The sequence below is a fragment of the Perca fluviatilis genome, chromosome 20 (genome assembly GCF_010015445.1).
Source record: "Perca fluviatilis chromosome 20, GENO_Pfluv_1.0, whole genome shotgun sequence".
NCBI lineage: Eukaryota > Metazoa > Chordata > Actinopteri > Perciformes > Percidae > Perca > Perca fluviatilis.
In genome coordinates this window covers 14,795,815-14,819,917 of record NC_053131.1, presented here as the reverse complement: position 1 = coordinate 14,819,917, position 24,103 = coordinate 14,795,815, and the positions used below count along the sequence as shown (strand labels likewise).

The following is a 24,103-nucleotide window of genomic DNA, read 5'->3' as shown; positions in this document are numbered from 1 at the left end:
TTCAATTAGCTCACACTGCAGTTTTTAGGTCTGAAGAGGTTAGTTATACAGGAGAGAAGCCGGTCATTTCCTTCATTTTGTGACTTTCGATTGAATAAAAGACTTTTTCCAGTCATATTTCGTCATTGAAGTTATCTTTAAAATAGTGTTGAAATCAAAATGATTTGGAGAAGAGACCCACCTTGCATTTGCCAGACTTTCAGAGGGGCCATGTCATTGGTGCTTTCTACCAAATGTTTCCTCAACTCCTTTAACTGCTCTTTCAGCTCTGGGTAGAGGGTCCTGGTGAGAGAACGACATGGACAGAGAGTAAGTTAAAGCCCTAATTGCTCATTTCAAGTGAGATTCACAGGATTCACATATTGATTTGTTTATTTTCAGGTTAGTTTATCAGACACAAAGGTTTATTTGAGGGTAAAAAACTGTATCACCGGCTGACACAGAGCCACTCACTTCAGTTTGCCAAAAAGGAATCCCTGGACCTCGTCCACTGGATCATTCTCTCCGATCACTGTAGCATTCACCTCCGCCTCTGAAACCACAATCAATTAACTCGTTACTCACATGAGGACTCCTCCGGATTACACCATCATGGGCATGTGTGTATGGATAGTGTGTGTGTGTGTGTGTGTGTGTGTGTGTACCTTGGACTTGTGTGTCGTCCTTTGCCTTGTACTCCTGGCTTTTGATGGCCAGCTCCACTCCATACCCCGACAGATAGACTTTATTTCCGCTTGGATTCTGGAGGGTTAAAACATTGTAAAAAGACGAGGGGGTGAAGTCGTCTTTATCTCTATCACAGGTTTGTCAGATGCTTTAACACCACTTTAAGATATATTCAGCGAGAGAAAAATGCATTTGTAAAATGAATTCAAGCTGCACTGATGGTGAACTTAACAATGTTTCCAATCCATATACAGTCAGCAGAAAATATATATATAAACACATGTGCTTGCTCGCTACTTTGACAGCTTTTAAGTACAGACAACATTAACTGTACCCTGATTGGCCCTGAAGCTTTAAAGTAAAAAGAAAAAGCGTTAAGTGCTAAAACCTCTCTATTGCCCAGGACTTCGTGCCTATAAAACAGATGGTGAAGATAATTTTGCATAATTAGAGGGAGGGGGAAACGTATCAACTGTATTTGCATGTGAGGGAAGTAGCAATCCAACTTCAACCTGACATGATAAATTGGAAGCACTTTTCATCCCAGGTGAAAATGAGAAGCCCAATTAAACTGCAGTGTTTTCTTAAATTAACCCTAACTTTTTTTAAGATAAAAGATGACTGGAAACACAAGTGCTTTTTAATCAACACCTTGCTTCATGTTCGCTAACCGGTACATACAGTCTATTCACTTGTGGGGGCTGCGCAGTACTTCTACACCCCATGACAGCAGTTGTGGATGGAGAGGAGAGTATACATTCACAGTCACACAGACAACCACAAGAATCTGAATATCATTTAAGCTAAGTTCCCACATCCAGATGTTTTTCAAGTTGCCAGTTCGCTGTGTTCAACTTGCTGTCTTGTTTTCCACACTACCTGACTGACTGGCGACAGGGGCTCACACTACTGTTAGATCTTTTACGGGGAGGAATCCCCGAGCGTAGTCTCAAAACGACGTTATTGTCACGAAAACACATGCGAGAAATGACACGGGACATGGCGGGAATACCATAAGTGAGACGGGATTTTTTTAATGTTTGCCAAAAACAAGCGCTCCAGGTTGTTGGTGGCTGATTTGCAGCTATAAAACAAAGAAGAAAATGAAAGATCAGACAGATCGCTTTTAGGGGGTGTTGTCGTTGACACACACGTTCAAATCTTTACAATTTATAGCCTGTTTTCTCTACGTACAACAACAACAACTTTGGTCTGTGTTGAACATGTAACACATACAGTTAAGTACAGGCGACCCCCCCCGCCTTGTTTCCCCCCTCAGCCCGTGTCTTGCACTCTCACTTGCTGTAGCTCCCCGGCAGAGTCCCTGACTTCTCCAGATAGTTAGCCTGCTAGATTTCTGGAATGTGTGTGCGAGGCATCAGCAAGCCTCTTGTCTGGCGTTTTTCAACAGTTCACACACTGCGCTCGAGTGCATGCACGCAAGTGGCGAGCCAATACTGACTTGCTTCCGATATGGGGCTTTTGTCAGGGAGCTCCAAAAACTTGGCGAGCGGAAAATCAGGGCTTAAGTCCTTTAGTGGGCACTTGCCTTTAGTAAGTGATCTAAATACAGTAGTAGTGCATCAATTTGTACTGTTAGTTGTGTTGGTATTTCTGAGAATATGTGCAAATGAAGAAACAGGAGATGGATGGATGAATGTTGAATCGGCCAGGCTCTTATACCCAATTTACACCTGGCCTTAAAATGCAATTTGTGTTTTTATATGTTATCTAGATGAAAAACGTGTGTTAATGTCTGTTCCCAAATTCCGCCAGACCGCAAGTTAATACTTCTATATCCTGCTACCCGCTAGATTTTAACTGCGGTTGTGCCATTGTGTACTGTGAACTGCATCAACCATTTAAAGTTAATCTTGTTAAAAGAGTGTGAGAAAAACCTACAGCCAGGTAATGGCGGAGCACATAAGTCGCCAGGCCTTCGTTGACTTTGGATGATATGACTTGGTGAAGCCTCTGGAAATCTGGTTTCCCAAACTCGCCATACAGAATGACAACAGGAGCATCTGGATTTGATCCTGGGTATTTGTGATCGCCTTTGAAAAGGTATGGTTTCCGCCTGAAAGAGAGACAGCAAACTCAGGTATGAGTTTGGTCATTATTTCACTGGTTTATCACCCTTGTGTCTGAATTGGATGCGTCTTTAAATTACCTCTCAGGTGCTGATTTCAGCAGTGTTGCTAAACCTTCTTCATCGCACGTCTTTTCTCCGTGGACGCTGAAAAATGCTGAGCAGCCAGAGGGAGGAGGCTCGTTGGACGCTATCTAAAAAAAGAACAGCAGGAAATTTCATTCACATTGAAAAGAATAGGACACCTCTCACTCTCACTCACACACACACACACACACACACACACACACACACACACACACACACACACACACAATGCTTTAAACACAAAATCAAAGCATCCTCCTGGTACCTGTTGGAAGGAGTATACTGTTGCAGAGTAGGCTCTGAGGGAGAGGGCGAACTTGAGCATGTTCACCTGGACGGAGCTGAGCAAGGCGCCGGCTTTCTTTACAATCAGGTCATAGTAGGCCTGATCTGTGTCTGCATGACGACAATCAGCACAAACAGAAGTAATGTGTCAACATTGTGTTCCTTGACATGGTTTCTCTCGCTCTAGTCAACGGTTTAAGATTATTTAAGTCTTTCACGGGAGTTATGGTCTAATTGTTCTTACAGGGGTCGACACAAATGAAGAAAATATCGTTTGCAGCTCTGTTCTATCGTGTTATTGCTTGCATAAGTGTTTGGCCAAAACACTGACACTGCAATTGCTTCCAACATCATAAATTCAGCTGCTCCCAGCACAGAGACTAAAAGTGAAAACTCGTCTTGAGTGGCTGCAGCAGCTTCACTTTACCATCATGCTCTCCTTCTATGTTCTGATTGGCCTCCACAAAGTCCCAGAACTTCTCCTGGCTCTCCTCTGCCAGAAACTCACTGAGGAAGAAAAAGATAAGGGTGGCAGTTTCATAAGATGTGCATGTATGGATGATACACTTTGTGCATACTGTCTGTAAATTGTTAACAGCTACATTTGGATGAATAAGGGACTTGAAAGAAACAATGACTTTCTAGCAATGACTTTTTTTATTTTGCTAGTCAAAGTCAGAGCACAGGGCCAGCTGCAGCATGCAGTACTGCATCTGAAGCCTTTAAGTATTCAGCATCTTGCTCAAGGACGCATCAGTGAGAAACAAGTTTAAACTCACTTAGAGGACATCCTCAGTAATGACCCTACAAGCCCTCAGGACATTGATTTATCTATTATCTGCTTCCGAAATGTAATGTCAGTGTCGTACCTGGCCTCCAGCAGCAGAGGGGTATCTGCCCATTTGGTTGTGAGGCTGGTAGTGACGGCCTTGGAGTCTGCACCCCCAGATACTGCAGAGAGCAGCGATAGCAGCAGGACCCATAGAAGCCACATCCTCACGCCTATGCCTGAGAGAAGAGTGGAGGGAGTGGTGTCAAATGAGTTGAAGATTCATAGGAATGGCAGGATAATCAGAGCATGAGTTTGTGTTACAGAGCCAGAGAGGAGATAGCAAGCTAAATTTATATATGGCACTTTAAAAGAATATTTGGTGACACACGGACATCTAAAATACAGGTGTGACACAGGAATCCAGTCAATGAGTCCGAGACACATTTCACTGCCTCAAACATCAGTAGGATTATTTTATCTGTGATTTTGCAAATGTTAATATGCAATGTACATATTGCTACTTGATATTGCTTTAAGCCATATTACCAAACACACTAGGATACTACAGATTTGCCTCTGCCATAAAACTTAATTTTGAAGCATGTTTGCTAGCTTTCCGTCTGAATGCAATGTGTATGTTTATGTGTCAGCAGTGGTCATCATAGTTTCCAACAGTTCAATGACACATGAGTAGAAGGCAACATCATATGAAAGGTGGCCACTAGAGATGCTTTTGACATGCTTTATGATGCAAGGTGCAAAGTACAACCCACCTCAGCTTGATGCAGATTAGGCTGAACCACTAACTTGGCAAAGCAGCCAATTGCACCAAGGTTCAATTTGGCATTTGGCTTTTCATCATTTGATTCATTGCAAATTTGTTTGGCAATTTACATCACTAAAGTAAAAATATCAATGAATGAGGGCCCTGCATTATTCCATTACGCTGTAGCCCTGAGTCTGAATCAAGTCTTAAGAATTGTTTTAGTTTATATTGTGCTCATGTTGTCCATATTCCTAATTAAAAGTTTGCTTAATGTGAAAATTGCCTATTTGATGCACAGTGAACCTGAGGCTAGGTATGGTCTACTATGGCTGCAACTGATGATTATATTTTATAATCCATTGCCATCAATCTGCTAAATAGTTTACCAATTAATCATGTTTAAAACATCACAAAAGTCAACAATAGAGGCCAATGTGATTAATTAAATTATTAAAATGTCTCTAACAGTCAACAACCGAAAGTTAATCCGTTTCTAATAATGTTTAGTGAAGGTAAAGCTGCAAACTCTCACATTTGCCAATCAAGTTATTGACTTATATTTGCTGCTCTATAGTCCAGTGGTTCCCAAAGTGGAGCCTGCGGATGCCCATGGGTCCTTGAGGGGGTCCCCAGCACAAAGAGGAATAATTTATTTTCACTATAATCCATCCATAAGTAACACAATGACTAGTTTGTTCATGGGTCTCATCCACTTTCTTTACAGTTTTTCACGATCGCTATGACACTTTTTTCAATACTTTTAACAACTTTCCTAAACTCTTAACACAGTTAGCACAACATCCGTCTGTGTAGGCTATACAATTAACACATTTCTTGTTGCTTTGACACAAAATGCATACAGTTAACACACAAATTTAAAATGCTTAAATTTCTTTTACACACAAGCTCCACCAAAACCAAAACAATGGATCTTTACTGCCAAATTTCCAAATGCTTTCACACTGTATGTCAGAACAGATAACATCATGTTCTAATCCTAACTTATAGGCTAAAGTCAAAGTGAACAGCTGTTCAAATTGTAAATTGAAACACAAATATATCCCCTGCATTTTATACATGCATTTATTGGAAACAGCTGATTGAAGTTATGCAAATACGTAGATCAATCCCAGCTGATTCCCTTCTAGGAAACACACTCAGGTGTTGAGGTTCTTTCAATCGCATGATCATATGGTAGTACAGTAAAAGAGGACCTATTTGAACAATATACTGTAGATGAACACAGAAAATAAGAAAAATGCCTTCACGAGGGAGAGGAAGAGGAGTACCAGAACAATTCTGTCTCTATCTCCTTTTTTTCATAAACCGTACATTCTATAAAGCTACTCTGACATGGGTCATTAATTTTTTATTGAATCTCTGCAGCAAAAGAAACAAAACGGTGGCCGGGTTGAATCAGTGGGTAGAGCAGGCGCACATATACTTGGAGGTTTATGCCTCGACGCAGAGGTCCAGGGTTCAAATCTGGCTTGTGACGATTTCCTGCATGTCTCCCCCTCTCAACTAGCTGTCCTGTCAAATAAAGGTGGAAAAGCCCAAAAAATAATCTTTACAGTAAAAGAAAATATGCATGCATTTACTAAACCCAACAAAACAAAAATGCAGAGAGACTTCAAGAGAAACTGCAGTCCAAAACACAATCTATGATCAATACAATATACTATTGTCTGTTGTATAAGGGCAGACCTGACTAACACATTTAAAATGATGCAGTTTCTGTAATTCCATCTGATGTTAGTGTTTTTTATGTCATTGTGCAGTGATTGACTAAATATTCCTGTTGGGAGAGAACATGTGTTAGTGTTTTGGAAGAATTATTTGATTTTGAGACATGATTGCATTGTTTTGGTAGACAGTGTATTGTGTAAGTGAATTATTGTATTTCGAAAATCAGTGTTGGAGTTTAGTTTACAGTTTTTTTTTGAGCATGAAATTAACTGTTTTGCCAATCGTGTGTTGTAGGTGTGTTGGTGCGTTAAGAGTTTAGGAAAGTTGTTAAAAGTATTGAAAAAAGTGTCATAGCGATCGTGAAAAACTGTAATAAAACATCTAAAAATCCTGTCAGATGGGGGACCCTGGGACGAAATCTTATCAAATAGGGGTCCGTAAATAAGTTTGGGAACCACTGCAATAGTCTACTGTGTGCACTGCACTTTATTGAAACTTCTAGGCGACATGGTGCATACATAGAGGGCAGGAAGTAGCACATTTTTGGCAGAACAGGTTAATTCGGCCATAAATCTAAAACAAAATATTGATTGATCTGGATACAGAGTCATACAGATAAAAAGTGCGAGTAAGACAGGAAGAGGAAGAACCCTGAGTCACGACATCCTAATTTTAATTACAGTTTCGTGTATACTTAACAGAATACGACGTTACGGATATACGGCCACTCGCTAGTAAACAAAAAGCTCCGGGATCACTGTCCAATAGGGAAGTTCAGCGTGTCTCCTCCGTCCAATGAACGCACAGTTTGTACACCCGGATTGTTTCAATGATAATCATAAGAGGCGTAAGGTAACGTTAATGTGTTTGTAACATGTTTAGGTTGAAGTGGTCTCAATAGCGTTAATGTCCGTTATATTGACATCCAGAGTCCGTCAACAGTTGGTGAACTCACGGCGAGCTAACGCTACCCGAAGATTAACGTTAGCCAAAAAGACGCAGTGAGCTAGCTAACTGTTCCTACACATTAAGGAAAACTACACGATTTTAACTTGTTTCAGTTTAATCACAGTCAGCTAATATTGCAGTCTCTAAACACCATTTACAACCAGACTCGGATACAGTCGTTTATAGTTTAATCACATAAAACAATATTGATATTCTCACCGAAGCCGGCTCCGTAGCTTCCTGCATTCATGGTCGGCTGGGGAGTGGGAGGGTCCTGTTAGATAGATTAGGTAAGAACAATTTTGCCTGTTTAAAATTTCTGAAATCCTCGGAGCATTAAACTATTTAACAACACTGAAACGTGACTTGAACACAAAATAGTCAATTTCACTGAGAGATAATTAAAAACTGAAGTATGAGGAAACTGAACTTAATCTGGCAATTAACTTTACTGCCTAACCCCTTCCTCCGAAACTGAAAAAGAAAAAAAAACATAATTAAACATATTTTAATTTTTTACTCAATTAAAAAAAATATTTTCCCCCAAGATAATAATGACACACAGAACAGAGGGCACAGAACATTTGGAGAAAAGGAACAAAAATGATCAGCAGTTAATATTCATTTTAAAAGTGGTTGGACTGTGACAAACTCAGAAAACAAATGCAAATCACAAAACTATGATATTCCTGCTAAAATGAGACATTTACTGTATTTAAAAATATAAATGTGAGTGGCTGGAAAGACATGACCTATGACAACAGAGCTCATTTCTGGATAGTTATATATCTAATATAAAAATGTAGCAGTGTTCAGTGGTTATTTGTTTCAGTTAAATGAAAACCCCCAACCTAAACATAATTGACATCGTGCCGTCCTAGTAATTTTGGACAGTAAAATCAATATTTACTAACATACACAACTCTCTCCGACTACAAATCAGGGCAGGTGTCACTTTTATTGAGTTGGTTCATTGACACTTCATTAGTGGCAGGCTCCATTGGTTCCTAGAAATTAGTTTGAGATAGTACATCCAAAAAGAGTTTATCTGAAATGCAGATGTAAAACAGAAAATGTCTGCATGTTTTTCTGTTTTTACTGTCTATGCTGCAGATTTACAGGATTATTGTCATGTTGCTGCCATTATTCTTAACATGTTAAAACTCACACATGTCATATATTGAAAGAGAGGAGTCTACAGAAAGCACAGTAATTAAATGTATGCAGGTATGCTATGTATTTGCACGTGTATCAATTTGTATGCTTAGCTATGTGTGTAAGTAGGTGTATCATTGCAGGTATGTACACTATATGGCTATGTACATGCAGAAGTACATACATATATTCTTGTGTGGGTATATTTTATTCTGTAGATACATTTAGGGCTCCCACACTAATTTTACACCAGCAACTGCTAAGCTGATTCTTATGTATTTGGGACTTGATTTGAGAAAACAGCATGTATTCATCTGAAAATTGGAAATTAGGTTTGCTGCATGCATAGCCATGGGAAATAAATGCTGTATTTAGAATAAGAATAGGCTGTCTCGTTGGTCAGCAATATTTGTTATGTGGTAATGGAAAAGCGGAGAAGGCACCTGGGATTCCTGGGATCCATTTTATAAAGCTTTACCTTGAGTTTGTGTGATAAGCTATCTTTTTTCCTTTGGTGCAGAGTGCAAAAAAAAAAAGTGTGTACCTGTTGTGTGGTTTAGATAAAAGGACGATGAAAGGTACAAGAGACACTGTCCCAGGGTGAAGAGACACGGGTCTTGCTTTTTTCATTTACTCGCTCTGAAGCCTAAATTAAATTGGACAGTTGATCCTCCGGAGGGAGCAGTTCCAGGGTTTGATTTAACATTATATAAAAAGCAGCAACATTAATTATCCTGCTGGATTTGACCTTCACTTTGTGCGCGCGCACATGACACCTCACGCATGTAGATACATACACACACACACACACACACACACACACACACACACAACACACACAACACACACAACACACAACCCCTCCCCTCCCCCCCTCATTCCCCCAGCATGGACTGACTGACTGTCTGACTGTCTGTTTATCTATCTATCTATCTATCTATCTATCTATCTCTCTCTCTCTCTTTTTTTTTTTTTATCTATCTATCTATCTATCTATCTATCTATCTATCTATCTATCTATCTATCTATCTCTACACATATAGACAAACACAAAAATCAGCTGTATCCCTATGAGGACAGGCAATAACATCCTCACTAGCCTGTCCTTGCAAGTATACCTAAACCTAGCCACACACACACACACAGACACACACAGACACACACACCTGCTGCCCACAGGGCCTGTTCATCTGTCAAGGAGGTGACATCTTCAGATGAATTATGGGAGATGGTTGTCATCTTCTCCGGGGGTCACATACGAAATGGCGAACCCAGGCTGTGGGCTCCCTCTCCTCACATTGTCACTCGTCAGCCATTTTAGAGGTTGAAAGCCTCAACAGGGGACCAAAACGACCTCAATTAAACCTCCATTAATATTAATACTTTTTGTCGTTTCACGTGAGTTGCTGCTAATTAAATGTGTCCCTGACTTTATAATGGGGGTCAGCCGGGGTCTCCTACATGAAGCTCATTCACCACATTACAGCCACCAAACACTGGTCTGGTCTGGGCTCAAATCATAAATACAGATAGAGAAGAGGGCAGTCTTGGTTACCTTGGTGTTTCTACATAAACACTTTTTCAGCAAGATCAGGAGCTTTTAAATTGAGATATTTTATGCATGGTAACATTTATGATTTTCATTTCTATGCTCCCTTGTGTGCATGTGCCATTGTGTGTGTATTAAGGGAATGTATTACCCCTCTAACAGCCTTACATTTCATGTTTGGATCTGACCTAGTGTTTGTATTTTGCTACATTTCTCCAACATCAACATTTATAAGACTTTTATATAGAGGTTATTAATAAGTTTGCAGTGGATCAGCTTTATGAGCTCCTGGGCCACAGCTCCGCACACACACACACAATAATGGGATTGTGGGATTCCTCAAATTGGACTCCCACTGGTCTCAGTCTGTACGAGCTCCAGAGCCGAGTGCTTCCTGGGAGGTTGGATTCTTCTGTTCAATCCTTTAATATCATGAGAGAAGATTGGTGTTGACCTGGGAGATTAACCAAACCCAGAGTGGAAGGTCAGAATAACGGCCCCAGATGTCCGATCTAATCATATTCATTTTATTGCTGAAGGAAAAATGTGCACTCCCACACTGGATTGCCCTCTCTTGTTGCCCTGGGCATTTACTTTTTGACAAAACAGGGTATTGAAACTCTGCAAATTGTTTGTGTATAGAGATTTATCCACATTGTATATTTGACGATGAAGCTCTAAGCCATGCCACTGTTGGAAATGACTCAACCAGAGACAGAGGACCGAACTCCATGGTGACCAGTGCCAGCGCCAAAAGGGCAATACTCCAGAACTACAATAGCCTGGCTCTGATGCATGCGAGGGAGGCTCTCAATATGAACTTATCTGCTGAATTCCACGCTGAAAATAAGCGATAATAATGCCAGAGCTTCTTTTGTCTGCATGAAAGAAGCATGGGACCGGCAATGACGAGCTGCAGCCAGTTTGACCTCCTAATAATGGACGGCAGCCAGAGCCCATGCAATCACTCAAAACTGGATTCCCACTGCAGGAGAGAGCAAGCACTTTCTCGCACATGCACATGTACACCCAGACAAAAGCCGTCCAGCCCTCTGCAGTAGCTGATCCATTATTGTTTGTTTAGTCCAGCTGCACTTGAAATGACAGCGACCCAGAGCTATGAGGAGGATTAAAGACTGCGTTCAGTCCAATACACCATGTACCAGCTGCCAGAGAGGCTGCACAGCCTTCCCTTTTTCTCCCGCTCCCCCTCATTCTCTGCTCATATGTCAGGCACAGAAACATCCTCTCTTCCCTCCTGTCTTACATAAAGGCCCTCTCTGATTCCTCATCTCCCTTACACTCATCTTTGTTGGTGCAGCCTGCCCGCTCTGATCTCTCTCTAGCCAATTGCCTCCGCCTGTCGCTGTCCAGGCAAATTATTTTTCTGCCCAGCCTCGAGGGGTCAAAGTTGAAGCTCGCCAGACTGTTGATGAGACAGGGTGAAAGCCTGTGCTCTGCTCCCTCTCCTTTGCGTGCTCAGCCAAGGACAGGGAATGATATTTATACCGGCCCTCCGTCTCCTGCTCGCCAAACGCTACCTGCCGCAGAGGAGGAAGTGCATTTGTGTGCATATACGTGTGTTAGGCAGGCCCTGAGTGTCTGCAGATTGAATTAGGCAGTGGATCACTGTTGACAGGGCTGAGGCTGTCATTAGGGGAGGGGCAGGCTGCTTTATGTGGTCACGGTCCTGTGGTTAGTGTAGGCGAGTGGTAGAAATGTCCTCTAGTTATAGTTTGGCCTGTGGATGGCTGTGCAGAAACCTGGAAGGAAATGTTCCCACAAAAGTTGTCATAAAATCCCCCAACTGAGCATTTCTTAGGAGGAATATGTGGCTGCATTTCAAGTCAGTATTTTCCATATATAAAAAGTTAAAGGGAGATGTTTTTCATGCTTGATAATAGAGTGATAGAGCAGGTAAACTTCATAAATGATATGCAGTGACAACCAAAACACAGTCAGGTCTGTAAAAATGACATATTTTAATTGGTGGCTTGAGGATTCATTTTTGCAATCATAAGAAACAAACCCAGAATTATGCATACAGAAGGAGCCAGAGACAGACTGCACACCAATCTGAAAAAAAAGTCTCTATCACACTCTTTTTAAAAAAAAAAAACAAAAAGAAAAAAAAAAGGATGAGGTTAGCGACACCTGGGTTGCTTCATTGTCACAAAGGAATAGCTGTTAAGACATCAGATATACATAGTGATGAGACATAAAATATTTGAGTATAGCTTTACAGCATCAATTCCTGGAATCATTTCAGTGAAAGGATTTAGTTTGTCTTTCACACACTGCTCAGGACTGCTTCAAGTCTGATGGTCACTTGAAACTGGAACACTGAAAAATAAAACACTCTGAAAAAGGTACAGAAGCAGTTTTTTATTTTGTCCTCAAAAACTAATGCAGAGCCAGATATTGGTTTGGAGCCCAAACGCAAGTCTGACTTTGAAAAAGAGGTTGTGGGCAAAATGCCCGGAGTTGCAGTGTTTTCTAGTCTCCAGTTTCAAGAATACAATGAAGGGGAAGTTAATACGAAACAAAAAAAAAAAGAAGGGAGATCTCTCTTCCCAGTTCCATGTGCGTTAGTTTGAAGGCTACACAAAAAGCAGCATATTGACTCTAGATGCAACCCAATACCTTTTATCATCCCCCTCTTGTTCTTCTCTCCTTCCCTTCATGAATCATCTCTGATTTGAAAGGAGCTGATCAAAAGGGTTCCAGGGTGATTAGTTGAAATTTAACAAGGATGGTGGTGGGCGGCTATATCGTTGATTTCTCCTTCCTTCAGACGTAAAAAAACAAAAGTCTATTGTTAACAACAACAACAGGATGCAACATGTTATTTATCTTACACCAAGGAAGCATGCATCCTCCAATTGCCCCCCTGGATGACACCAAACTTGGACTACATTCAGTTTAATTAAATCGGGCTGTGACACGTCTTTCCCCCACTTTTACATTCTCTTCTCCACAGTCTCCTCTTGGTTTTCCCTCTTATTGCTCAGATTCTTTGCTTTTATTAAGGTTGGGGTTCAATAACGTTTTATGGAATATGAATTCAGTATTACATTTGCATTTTGTATCTGAACCATCTTAGGTTAGAGTTATAAGATCTGTAATCACCCTTGGTTAGCGGAGGTGGCATAAACACTTTACAACCTGCACCTACAACCTGATAATTAGATTAACAGGGTCAAATATGAAATGTTGATTAAGTGTCTGGCACGCTGAAAATAACAAGTGGTGCTTACTTGCTTTTACACCTCGTGTTCCGCGAGCAACTTGCTCCAAATGCTCAAAGTCCTGATACAGAACTATTAAAATGATCATCTTAAAATATTAATATGAAAAGGTTAAAATTGACGTCACGCAATCAGCTAGATTCTCTAGAGAAGCCACTCTGTTACAAAACCACACAGTCCACTCGCAGTTATGATGTGGTGTTTCTTCCCCTAAGAAACAAAGTTCCATTTGAGCCATTATGAAGTCAATATTAATTGGATACAGCTGATGTAATCTGCCGTTGGTATGGCAACATCTGAGACCTCAGCATTCTGTATGTTACTCCGTGATTCATTCACATAGTGTTCCCTACGTAAACCTAAGGGTAAAAGGTCAAAACGTTATTTTTTTCCCCACAGTTATCCAGTAGCAGGTTGTGTCTCCAAAGTTTTTTTTTCGGACTGATAAAATGTTTACCCGGGGCAAGACCAGCATTTAAACCCGACCATTTCCACAGGCTTCCGCTATGCTGGCATGTACACAAAGCCAGCTGCTCGGGTCATGCCAGTAGCCATCACAATCTATGGAAATATAGGATTTAAATGTTATATTTGCCCAGAGCCGACACCTGTGGGGCCACAAAAATTCCCTCTGAAGATTTGTCCAGCTGCTGGAAAACAGCTGCTGGATAACTAGTAAAAAAAATAACGTTTTTATTTAACCTTAAGGTTTGTGTAAGAAATCACAGAATAAGTGCTGACTGAGATCACAAAACGGTCCTAATGTGGGTGACGTTTGTCATTTTAACAGGCAAAAGCTACATACAGTACATGTTTTCTACGGTGCAGGAGGAGAGATAAAATGTTCAACAAGAGATTCGTTAGGATCAAAGCTTAGCGAATGTGGGTATTTTTGCAAAGCAGGAAACGCTGCTACAACAAATTCTGTAATCCTGGGTCACAGAATTTGCTGCAATTGGCGGAGCCGACTGTCGTGAGCCAATCCTACTTGTAGATTTTGCTGTCAAGAATAAAGACGTGTCACACGTGCAGATTTTGAAAAATCTAAATTAGTTTTAGATAATTAGAGTGATACAGTCCTCATGTGTAACTACGTCACGGGAGGTAATAGGAAAAAGGGGAAATAAACTGATAAAGGAAAGGGCAGAGGGGAATATTATTGGCTTGCATCACTGTGATGGTCACACTGCTGTGACATACTGTTGGAGGGACTTTGTTGCCCTGCCCCTTCACCACAAAAAAAAAAAAAAAATGGCAAGATAATTGGTCATGGAACCAGTCATTCACAAAACTCATCAGGCATCCTCTCTCAGTCAGGCACGCTATTTACAAAGGCATACACATACGCCAATCAAAGGCATACTGTACATACTATTAAAAAATACACACACACACACACACACACACACACACACACACACACACACACACACACACACACACACACACACACACACACACACACACACACACACACACACACACACGAGTAGTCAGAGAAATCACTGGAGTATAATGCAGACATAATATCTGGCAATAATTATGTTGACTATGATCCCAGTACATAGAGGCACTGCTACCTTGCCCCGTGCGTCCTTCAGGGTAAAACCAAGTAAAATACCAGCCCCATTAACGAACTACAGGTCACCGGTGCTGTGTGCGCCCTTTCAGCAGGTGGGAAGAAGGCTCGTTTGAGACTGACGCTTTTGCAAAGGGAAAAAAAGAGAAAAAGAAAAAGAAAGAAAAAAAGAGAGAAAAAAAAAAAGAGAAAGTGAAAATGCCACCCACTACATTAAGGGCTCACATTGCCATGGTGACCAGTAGTTCCACAACTCCCATCTCGTGCATTTGTCTGATTTAAGGTTTCCGAAGCGCTTGCCGCTTCACACAGCACGGTTCCTGGCAACAAACTGCAGCAGACTCTCCCTCCTCTCCCTGCCTTTGATTTCTTCGCACCTATGTAAGATTCAACTCTGTAATTGGATGTCATTCTCTGCAGGACTGAGACACACAAAAACAAGGAGAGAAAAGGAGAAATAATGAACTTGTTAAGCGACAGGAGCTTTGGAAACCTTGAACAGAGAAACAGGCCACATCCCCCCCCCCCCAAGATGCAAGGCTTCAGTAATGGCTATGGTCCATTGTACATCAATCCGATCCATTAGCTTTGACTTATAAAACCAATAAAAATAAAGAAATAAAGGAATCACTTTTCTTTAGGCAGCAACATTGGTCTCAGTGTTATTACAATTTTGCTTTAAAAAAAGCATAAACAAAAAGGAAAATATAAATGAATCATCCTAAAATGAGAATGAAATGTCATTATTTCATGACCAAAGCGGGTTCATGGGTGAAATGGCTGATTTTTTTTTTGATTTTTTTTTTTTTTAAAGCAGAAAGCTTTATTACACAACTCAGTCCAACTTTTCTTCACTTCTTTCGAGTTCAGTCTCTCATGTACTCCCACCGTTTTCTTTGTTCAGCTCAGCCATTAGCACACTTTTATAGCTTTCCCAGTTCTTTTGAAAATTGGAGCATCCAGGAAGTAGACTGCTCCTTTAGCAAGAGTTAGTGGGAATTCACAGACTTAATTTTATTTTCTCATGCTCCATATGAGGCCACAGAGAACGAGAGGAATAGAGTAGGAGGAGGAGGAGGGGAGGCGGGAGAGATGGATGATACTCGGTTGTCAGCAAGTCTTAAAAATATCTCTCCTCTGCTCAGTCAGTAATGATGACAAGAGAGACAGAGAACCTCAGAGGGGGGAGAGGGCAAGCGGGTGCTAATAACAACTGGGCAAACCTCAATAATGAGAGCTGATGCAATCAACCAAGCCCAGGTCTCCATAACAACCACTGCGACTCTCATTCACGCAGCCCTCTCTCCAGTCAAGTCTGTCAGTCATTTGGGTCTGTTGATGCAGGCGCCACTCTGTGTGTGTGTGTGTGTGTGTGTGTGTGTGTGTGTGTGTGTGTGTGTGTATATATATGTGTGTGTGTGTCTGTGTGTGTGTGTGTGTTTGCGTTTGTGTACTTTTCACATTACAGATGCATGTCTGTGTGTTATTTCTCATTGTGCTGCTACCAGCGGTTGATGATCTGGTTCATGTAGTCCTCAGTGGGAAGCCTGCTGCCCGCCTCCTCCGTTCTGCCTCCCTCCTCACCCTCCTCCCGCTCCTCCCTCTCCCCTTCTCCGTCCTCCAGTGTCGACACCGAGCTCTGCCGGCCATGGGAGGGCCACAGGTTGACGCCCAGGCCCAGGCCCTGGTGGCTCTGCTGCAAGTGGTTCTTGATGCGCTGCTGCCGCCTCTCCTGCTGCCTGGTGTACTGGTAGCGCTGCTGGAACAGATCCCTGGCGTAGTCGTACAGCTCCATGTCCAGCTCATTCAGCTCCTCTATACGCTGGACCTAACAGGAGGAGGGAGAAGACGAAATGATTAACTTAGCTCAGAGGCAGAGAAGAATGGAGGAGACAAAAAGGAAGACAGGAAGAACAGTTTAATGAAAGAGTATAAAGAATGGTGAGAAAAGAGACAAAAAGGGTTAAGTTTTGGCCATTTGTGACCAAATAGTTGCAGGATCTATGGAAGCAAAACGTAGAAACTAAACTCTGGACCGATGATGATTTATAAATTAATGGCGGCCCTTGAGACAATTTTCATGCATTGTTCTTTGTATTAATTGTGACGTGACTTTAATGTTTGAGTGGATTTAATAAATAAATGAAAAAAGGAGACACGCAGAGTTGGAAATGGAAACTGAAAACTCCAGAACGCCCGTCTCCACAGCAGACAACCTGGGGCCGTATTTATTAATCATCTCAAGAGTAGAAAACCTATCCAACCTGGCCAGGGACACATATTTGATCCTACTTTTGAAACCAGGAGTAAAAGCATTTATTTCATCAACTTTCCTGCATTTTGTTTGCCGGAGCAATAGCTGGACTGGCAGTCGATCTGAACGCTGCCTTAGAAAATACTTCTCCCAGAGCGGGGACTTTTTGTAACCTGGAACTATTATATAGGGAAACACGTAAAGATCTTGAATTCCTCAAAAAGGGTCTTGGCTTCCCTGGGTTCAAGTTCCTGCGGTGGAAACGCCCTATTACATGACATTTGTACAAAAGCTTTATAGGAATTCTAACATGAGAGAGAACAAAGAAAGAAAATGTGTGTTGGCAATGTGGAGCAAGATAACAGAAATGCGTTTGATGTTTGGTTGTGCACTGCAGCTGGCTTTATTGGCGTGTATCATCTGCTGTGTGGATTCAAAATGGAGGAGGGGGAAATGTGTTTAATTAAGAGAATCCCTTTGAAATCTCAGATGGAGTGCTGGATATCATTTGTGAGCAATGTGTGCGACAACAGAGGCAAGCGACGCGCTGCATCAGTGTTTCGGAAATTAGATGCGTTTGATCGGCAGCGTAGGGGACAGCGGCGCAAAGCCAGGAAGATGAAGCTGAGCTCAAGTCGTCACAAAAACGTCACGTATCCGAGAGCAGTCGTCACTTAATTTAGACACCAGTTTCAATTAAAAATGTCTCACTGGGATCTTGACGCCACAAAAGGTATAAATGGGCTTTTCAGCAGCTTTGCAGGAGAGTGTAAAGTAAATATCATCGCCTGCTGATGTAATTATCGGACTTTTTAGAAATAATTAAATACGGTCACAATTTCACGCCGTGCCTTTGGAAGTAGGTAATTTTTTAAAAACAACGTTTCACTCAAACTGGCACACACAGCTTCCCCCACCTGTCAGACTTTCACCACGTGATATTTTCTCATTTTTGTGATAATCGGCCCACCTTTCCACAGCCTCTGTCAGAAGGGCATATTTTATTTTCTATCCTCCTAGCTTGTTTTGATGTATAAATCACCAGTCTGCTATGTACTGGAGGATATTTCTGAGCCTAAGAACTCCCACACTGGACCAATCAAAGTGTGAAGAGCCTGTTTGAAGCTGCTGTTTTTTTTTTTTTTTTTTTTTTTTTTTTAAACGGGGACAGTCATCCCAACTCATTTCACAGAAATATAAGATCACAGTGTTTCCTCTCTGTTTCTCTCTTTTTCCTCAGATTATTTTCCACTTCTTTTTCAAGTACCCCAAAATTGTACTTGAGTACAGTATTTGAGTATATGTACTTAGTTACTGTCCTCCACTGACTTTCTTCTATGTCTCTTCTTCTCTGACATTTTCTGTTCAATGTGTGTGTCCTGCCTACAGAGCTAAAGCTACAAAAGATTAATTAATTCATTCATTCATTACATTTATATAGCGCTTTATCATAGACACTCAAAGCGTTTCAGGGGGGAGGACTACTCTCTAACACCACCAAGATGACACTAACCGTAGCGTTGTCCAAGTCCACCCCCGCAGCTCGGGTGCTGTTGTACTGCATGAAAGGCCTGATGAAGCGCAACCTGAAGGTTCGTTCAAACAGGAACTGGGTTTTCCTCTGGTACTCTGTCAGACCAAAGAAGGCCATGTCTCGAAGGTTCTTCTTGGCGGACTCCAGGAGGAGCTGGGCCCTTTTCTTCTCTGGAACCGTGGACATGTTGTAGCAGCCGACGAGGCTCAGGTCCGCCAACATACGAACCTGTAGACAGAGGAACAGGAAGTGAAGGAGGTTAGAGGAATCAGTGGATGTTTGTGTGAACGACAATTGTAAAGAAGCCACCTTTTAATCAAGGACATAGGGCCCTATCTTGCACCCAGCGCAATTGCCTTTGTACACAGACACATGTATCATTCCTATTTTGCACCCGACGCACAGCGGACTTTTCCCTCCACAGATGCACTTCGGTAAATTAGGGAACGTATTTGCGCTCCCGGGGGCGGTTCAGCGAAAAGAGGAGGCGTGTTCAGGCGCAAACGTTCCCTGGTGCTATATTGCAGTTTCAGAAAACAATTCCACCACTGACCAGGAAAAACCTGGTCTAAAGTCAGTGGCGCTAGTCTAAAGTCAGTGGCGCGTTATTCAGATGCTATTTTAGGGGCGCATGCTTGGCCATAATGTAGCGTGTGCACAACGTGCATACACTTCTCCCATCTAAACGGATGCAGCAGTTCCCATTTTTGCAAACCATACATAATTACAAAGAAAAATATTACTGAAAATGCGCTTCAGGTGTTTGGATATATCAGGAGGCACTTTACAGTACAATCCTCAAAAAGTTGCAGCATTCTTTGTGGCTTGTTGTGTTTTACACAAGACGGGCATTTATTACTTTGCCGCATCCCGGACAGCTCCCGCTGGCGTGCGCCAGGCAAATCCGCCGTTATAATAGCAATCTGCCATGGAACAAGCGCGCCTGCTCTTAAAGGGAATGTGAGATGACGCTCTGATTGGTTATTTTCACGTTACGCCCAAACCACACCTAGCTACTTCAGACCAACCCATTTTATATATAGACTCATTTATCCCGCTGGTATAATAGCAACAGCGCCCGAGATCCGCCCACAAAGCTACTTGCGTTTTGCGTTTCAGATCGTTAAAATAGGGCCTTTAGTGTTTAAACCTCAGTGCCAGAAAGGCTCAAATGAAAAGATTACAGAGCAAACGTTCAGGTGAGTTTTTACTTCAGCTTTAGTTTTACAAGAAAAACAGGAAATGTGGAGTTTTCAATTCTGGTGAATTTGTTCCAAAATGAGACATTCACACACTTCATCACTGAGTGCATTCTGGAGCGGTTGTGTTACAGTGCAGGAGCAGGAACTGTATACTGATTTGGATTCACAAGAGTACACCAGAATACCTTAAGTGTGTGTGTGTCTGTGTGTGTGTGTGTGTTTGTGTGTGTGTTTGTGTGTGTTTCACATTTATAAGACATGCCTCAGGCTCAGGTGCGATAAGCTGGCCAACACGTTTAGGTGGAAGACTGAATAAAGCCATCAGAAAAGAAGGTGTGAATTTGAGGTGCTTATGGCCAGCAGGCGAACTCCTTACTCCTGTGTGCGTGTGTGTGTGTGTGTGTGTGTGTGTGTGTGTGTGTGAGAAAGAGAGAGAGTGCACACGCTTACATGTGTGCAACTAATCTAATACCTTTCATTTATCAAGTCTGAATGTGAGCAATCAAATAAATAAAAAAACAGATCCAAATTTCTCCTTTGACTCTTTTTGTTTAGAAAATCAATAACATTTGGTTGATTTAGAAGTTGAAATACATGCATGAGCTTACCAGAGAATTTAACTCTATTCCTATTATTAGTTTTGGTATAAATAGGCTTGGCAATGTCATTAAGGTTAACTAAACAAAACAGACACGAGAGAAGTCGGGTCAGGTTCAGAGATGCAGGTTAGCTAGCTAGTGACGATACATGGCAGCATCAAGCCTAAAAACAGTTGCTGCTGTAATGTGACAACCCTGCAACATATCCCATCTTTTGAAGCTTATAGTGTGCAGTTGTTATGGTTATGCAGCATAGCTACTGTACTAGGGTGCTTGTATTGGACTTCATTATATTGAAAGCTTTTTCTCTGTACCTGTCTGTTGTTGGCCAGGTTGTAAGGGCAGTCCATGAACTGCTGCAGGGTGCACCCTGACCAGTCGGAGCCCTCGTAGCACGAGGGCAGCTCCTCGGGCGTAGGGGTCCGTCCATCGCACATGTGCAGGGAGGTTTTCCACGTGGCTCCCCGCTGCACGTGCCGCCACTCGCTGAGGTATCGAGACACCGGGTCCCTTAGCAAAGTGATGTAGTAGAACTTCCTGTTGGGAGTAAAAAAAAAAAAAGGAGGGAAAGAGGCAAAAGAAAGAAGTAGAGAAGGGGAAGTAGAGGGAATAGTAGGAATAGAGAGGTAAAACAAAAGGAGAAAGGGAAGATTTACATTAACAAATGATTGCCTTACTTGCACAGAAATTTGGCTTTGAAATAAGCGTGATCAATCAATAATGAATGTAAGCAAACAAAAAACAGCAGCAACACAACCTGTAAAAACAAGGTTGTTGGTTGCTTTTTGTTTTTCTTTGGGAACAGGTAATGTCTTGATTGTTCAGATCAAATGAAACAGAGATAGAGTTACACACATACAGTTAAAAGCTGAAAGCGCAGTGATAATTCTTTCCAAAACACTGCATCATGTGTAATTCCCCAGTTGACCATGTGGTGGCACTGTTTACAATGCTTTACTGCAGCAGTTCCACTCCGTAGGAGGAAGGCTACAGACGGAGGTTAGCAAACTTAATACCATATCATTTGCATTTACTAGAAGCAGTTCTGTGGTGCACAATGGAAATCTGGTCAGCTGATAGAAAGTCAAACTACAAATGAGGGGGCGGAGGAGGTGAGGGAGAGAGTTGATACGTCAGGCAGGGGCATCAGGTCAGTGTTCGGGCCACACGGTGCAGGAAAAGAAATTGCTGGCACAAGCACATCTCACTCTGCAACACACATCTCCACGGCGCAAACATCCTTATGTCTCAGACTCGGACACACACAGGCGCGCATCCTTCCTCTCGCACTAAGTATTAGGTCTGCCTCTGAGAGATGACTCATCCCGCATCTGAGATATGGATGGGACTGTGGTGTGTGTGTGTGTGTGTGTGTGTGTGTGTGTGTGTGTAACGTAATGGTGCATAGCACAGTTCAATGTCCCTCCAGAGGGGACACTCCCACCAGAGCAGAGACCTTTCTAGGCCTTCACACTCCAGCTAATTAACGCCGTCTAATCAATCAACACGTCCTCATTAACCACACACACATGCAACTTGTGTGCATGTGTGGCTACGTGCCTGCGGTGTGTCTGGCAGCGATGGTATGGATTTGTCTGGGCAACACACACACGCCGCTGGTTGAAAAATACACACAGGCACACACGCTGCCCTCCTCTCCGGGGCTTGCATCACGTCGGAGGAATGTTTGCAGAGAGAATTTTGTGTGCTGACAGGACTCCACGAAATCGCCCGGTCTACAAAAATCCGCCTCACTCACTCACTCACTCACTCACTCTCACTCACTCACTCTCACTCACACACAGAGTCTCTGCTTCCATCGCTAAATCTTTGGCTTCAAACTACAAAGCTCGCCTAGTGAGAGAGGAGGGGTTGCTGGGTGAATACAAAGCCCAAGTGTCACACAAACAGCAGCAGTGTCTGGATATTTAAAAGAAGTGGCTAAACCCCCCCCCCCACGAAATTCAGTCAGTGGCCAACAGGGAGTTCCTGGACAACAAAACAACTAAACCCTAAATCTAGCAACAGCTGAGAGATGTACAATAAAAACAACCAAACTCTAAATCCAGCAGTGGCACGCAGATCCTGGACAATAAAACAAACCAACCCCAAAACAAAATTTCATCTGGGAGATACTGCGCAACGAAACACACGCACCCTGAATTTCGCTGCAGCATGGAGAGATCCCTGCAAATGAAACAAATCTAGTAGCAGCAGGGGGATCGTGGACAATGAAACGACTAAACCCTAAATCCAGTGGCAGCTGGGAGATCCCAGGCAACGGACCAAACAGACCCTCAATCCCGGGACAGCGGGGGGATCACGGCCATAGAAACAAGTATCTAAACTCTAAATCCCATCAACCTAAACCTAAAATCTCATCCCTGATCTAATCAAAAGCAGAGGAAGGGAGCGGCACAGTCAAACTGGAGCCCGCAGGAGACCGGGGTACATTATGGAGATTCCTATGATGACATTATCAGGATTCCTAACGCTCCCCAGAGTGCAGTGTGTGCGAGTGTGTGTGTGTGTGTGTGTGTGTGTGTGTGTGTGTGTGTGTGTGTGTGTGTGTGCCTACTGTGTGTGTTTCGGAGTAAGACTACGCCTATTAAATCAGTGATGGCATTTTCCCCCTCTTGGCTTTTATTCTACTGAAAAAACACGGTACCGCTCGGCCCTCGCAACAGAGACGGGAGGAGAGAACGAGGGAGAGAATGAAAAACAGAGAGACAGAGAGAGAGAGAGAGAGAGAGAGAGAGAGGAAACGGGGAGAAAAAGAGTGAGAGAGAGGGCGGAAGAGAATTTCAATTAGTTTTCTAATACTGTGAAAGCAGTGAGGGCCCCGAGCCCAAGTGATTTATCAAAGTTATGGCTCCAGCTATAATGAAGGCTCAGGCATATTACCAGGGAAAATAAATAAATAAAATGCATGCAAACACACACACACACACAAAACCAAATAAATGATCTTAAACGGCATGCCTGCCTGTCGTGTCTGTTGGGTCAGGCAGACTGTAAAACTGGTGCCGTGGAGACTTTTTGCCTTAAAACCTAATGATGTCTGGCTGTGTACTCTGATCCCTAGGTAATGATGTTTCCACACACACACACACACACACACACACAAGGTAATGATGTTTCCACACACACACACACACACACACACACACACACACACACACACACACACACACACACACACACACACACACACTTCCTCTGAGGCGACAGCCCTTCTTTTATTCACAGGTGATATTGCTTATAGTTGAAGCATACGTGCACTTGTCAAATTAACTTCAAAGCTAATACGCGGCGCTCAATCTCTCACCGTCGAGTTTTTAGCACATCATCCTCCGGCTGAGTGCAGGCATTTGCAGTCTGAGAGCTTGACTTGCAGACTACGTGGGATACATTTTTCACAACATTTCTCCTTTATGCCTTTTGTTGTTATCAAATAGAAGAATACACCTCTAACACCCTCATGAAAACACTCAAAACTGCATTTAGCAGGTGTCAAACATGTCAACTAATCGAGAGAGATTTAGCCTATCAGATCGGTGGTGTTTAGAGTATGCTGATACAAAAGTGTGGCAGGGAGATGTGGGGTATGATGAAGCTATTATCTGGACCACTGTGGGATTCAGGCTAAACAAGGACGTTTTTATCTTTTATCTCTCACTT

At 42.4% G+C, this 24,103-nt stretch overlaps 2 protein-coding genes across 5 annotated transcripts in view; both read right to left on the bottom strand.

The window, feature by feature from the left end:
* uggt1 (UDP-glucose glycoprotein glucosyltransferase 1) overlaps positions 1-7,628 on the bottom strand; it is a 32,569-nt gene extending 24,941 nt beyond the window's left edge. For all 4 annotated transcript variants that reach the window (XM_039786124.1, XM_039786125.1, XM_039786126.1 and 1 more), the window contains exons 1-9: positions 7,522-7,628; positions 3,997-4,135; positions 3,555-3,634; positions 3,108-3,238; positions 2,837-2,949; positions 2,569-2,743; positions 645-741; positions 454-532; positions 182-282 (exon numbers count right to left, since the gene is read on the bottom strand). In XM_039786124.1, coding sequence (XP_039642058.1) covers positions 182-282; positions 454-532; positions 645-741; positions 2,569-2,743; positions 2,837-2,949; positions 3,108-3,238; positions 3,555-3,634; positions 3,997-4,135; positions 7,522-7,552 — 946 coding nt within the window. In that variant the 5' untranslated portion in view covers positions 7,553-7,628. The remainder of the gene's footprint in view (positions 1-181; positions 283-453; positions 533-644; positions 742-2,568; positions 2,744-2,836; positions 2,950-3,107; positions 3,239-3,554; positions 3,635-3,996; positions 4,136-7,521) is intronic.
* Positions 7,629-11,968: 4,340 nt separating this feature from the next.
* The window catches only part of hs6st1a (heparan sulfate 6-O-sulfotransferase 1a), a 66,291-nt gene continuing 54,156 nt past the window's right edge, over positions 11,969-24,103 (bottom strand). Inside the window, exons 2-5 of the mRNA XM_039786123.1 lie at positions 20,737-20,959; positions 18,601-18,849; positions 16,339-16,661; positions 11,969-14,963 (exon numbers count right to left, since the gene is read on the bottom strand). Coding sequence (XP_039642057.1) covers positions 14,852-14,963; positions 16,339-16,661; positions 18,601-18,849; positions 20,737-20,959 — 907 coding nt within the window. The 3' untranslated portion in view covers positions 11,969-14,851. The remainder of the gene's footprint in view (positions 14,964-16,338; positions 16,662-18,600; positions 18,850-20,736; positions 20,960-24,103) is intronic.